Here is a 2,402-nt window from a genome sequence, read left to right as displayed (position 1 = left end):
TGGCATAACATTATTGACGTCCCTCAAGAATGCATGTTACATACTTTAGATATACACCCCCCCCACACACACATACGTACATACACACATATATGTATATATATTTCTGGCACACAGTAAGCACTTAATTATGTCTAAAAACTATTATTTGAAAATAAATATAAGGCTGAATCATATTACTTTATGCAGTAACATTTAATCACTTCTTTATCATGAAAATGAACTGTTAACATATTTTCATTCTTACATAGAATACCATAATAAGCAATTTTGTTCTCCTTCTTCTCTGTTGATCCCTAACTACGAAGGTCTTTCTGTGCCCCTCCTGTGCCCCAATAAGGTGATACCTGTGGCCAGAGTCACCCATGTTCTTTCCCACGAGTCCAGGGAAAGAGAGAAAAGGTTTTGAGCAGAAAGAGGTTGTGGTATTTCTCTCCCTGCTCTCTCCATTCCTGGCCATAGTTCTGTCCATAGTGGCTTTTCCCCCTGCTAAAGTCACAGTTCTTCCTGTTGGTTCCCCCCCCATGCATCAGCTCTCACTGGTGTCTGATAACACTGAGACTTAAGTTTGCCTTTGGGGTCTAGGAGTGATAATGACTTCCTGCTATTGCTGGTGTGGAAGTCCCTGTTGGTTTCCTTATCCGTAACTGCTGGAGACAATTCCATTCTTGGATTTCTTAAAAAAGTTAAAACCCATGGAATGAGCTGTCTCTTTCTAGCTGCACCCTCTCATACTTGTTAGTTTGCATGATGTAATGTTCATTTGCTTTATTTCTTTACTAGAAGAGCAATTATTGAGTCAAATGGTAGAAATATTTTAAAGGTCTCTGGCACTTAGTTTTGTGTTATATAAATAGTTTTTATATAATTTTATGAATTTTAAAAAATTTCCTTGAACATCAGCTGAGAGAAATCCAGCCATATAGGCATATTGATGCACTGGAACTGAACCCTGGTCTGATAGGCCATGCTCTCCCCTGTCCTAGGCTGTCAGGGAGCCACAGTTCCTGTTAAGCACTTTCCCAATGGCCCCTTTCATCTTGCTGTTCCTCAGTGTGTAGATGAGGGGGTTGAGCATTGGGGTGCCCAGTGTGTAGACGAGAGAGATGAACGGATCTTGCTGGGGGTGGTAGCTGGAGCGGGGGCGCAGGTACATGAAGGCACAGCAGCCATACTGCAGCAGCACCACAGTGAGGTGGGAGGAGCAGGTGGAGAAGGCCCTGTGGCGGCCAGCTACAGAGTGCATCTTGAGCACAGTGGCTGCTATGAAGGTGTAGGAGGTGGTGATGAGGAAGAAGGCACGGCAAAGGCCAGTGTGGCTGCCACCAGCACTGACAGCTCATGGAAGTGGCTGTTGGTACACACCAGTTGCATGACGGGTGGCACATCACAAAAGAAGTGCTGAATACCTTGAGCCTGGCAGAATGGCAGAGAGAAGATGAAGGCCACCAGTTGTAAGGACAGGAACAAGCCGATGACCACAGATGCCACCACCAGGCGGACACAGTCAGAGTCATGATGAGAGGGTACTGCAAGGGGTGACAAATGGCGACATATCTGTCATAGGCCATGGCAGCCAAGACGAAGCAGTCTGCACTGCCAAGTGCAATGAAGAAGGCCATCTGAGTGGCGCAGCCCAGGAGGGTGATGGTCTTCTCTGACAGCAGGGTGTTGGCCAGGATGTGGGGCACCACCACAGCAGTGTAGCACATTTCTACCCCTGAGAGGCTGCCCAGGAAATAGTACATGGGCACATGGAGGCAGGCTTCAGCCTGGATGGACACCACAATGAGGACATTCCCAGTGATGATAAGTGCATAAGCCATGCTGACCCCAAGGAAGGACAGGACTTGCAGCTCTGGGCAGGAGGGGTAGGTCAGGAACACAAACTGCATCATCACCGAGTGGTTCCCCCAGGTCATTGAGCTACAGCTTGCTCTCTGAGGGTCACAGGACAGAAGGAAGGATCAGACTGATGATGTATCATCACTCTGGTGATGTGTTTGCACTCTGAGCTGTGAAGGTAATTTCCAAGGCTGGAAGTGAAAACAAGGAGGATCAGGACTAGTTCTTGGTTTTTGTGCACTCTTATGAAATCCTTCTATAGAAGTATCTGCACTTCAATTTCTAACTGCCCATAGCTGGGTCCAATTATGTGAGAGAATATGAAGAAAAGTGGATGAGAGCAGAACTAAATAACTATTGTTTCAACTGCCAAATTTTAATATTTTTTGTTATTCAATGTGTTTTTGAAAAAAAAATCTTGATCCTGAATTACTAGTTGCAATAGAAATCATTCATATAAACCCAAGTCAGTGTCACAAGCATGGGGACTAGTGTCAGAAATATCTAAAACATCTGGAATCTGACTAGCTCTCTGTTCTCCAAGGTAAAGATAGGTG

The 2,402-nt window shown here is 45.3% G+C and overlaps 1 protein-coding gene across 1 annotated transcript; it reads right to left on the bottom strand.

The window, feature by feature from the left end:
• Nucleotides 1-982: 982 nt before the first annotated feature.
• Nucleotides 983-1,922, bottom strand: LOC124092651 (olfactory receptor 10W1-like). Its single transcript, XM_046444475.1, is given in 3 exon segments — nt 983-1,296; nt 1,299-1,508; nt 1,511-1,922. Coding segments are annotated over 3 exon segments (936 nt in total).
• Between the last annotated feature and the right edge of the window lie 480 nt (nt 1,923-2,402).

The sequence above is a fragment of the Marmota monax genome, unplaced genomic scaffold (genome assembly GCF_021218885.2).
Source record: "Marmota monax isolate L192 unplaced genomic scaffold, Marmota_monax_Labrador192_F-V1.1 WCK01_AAM20220418_F8-fsc00038, whole genome shotgun sequence".
Taxonomy (NCBI): domain Eukaryota; kingdom Metazoa; phylum Chordata; class Mammalia; order Rodentia; family Sciuridae; genus Marmota; species Marmota monax.
Note: the sequence above shows the minus strand (reverse complement) of the source record. Positions and strands in the feature narration are given on the sequence as shown.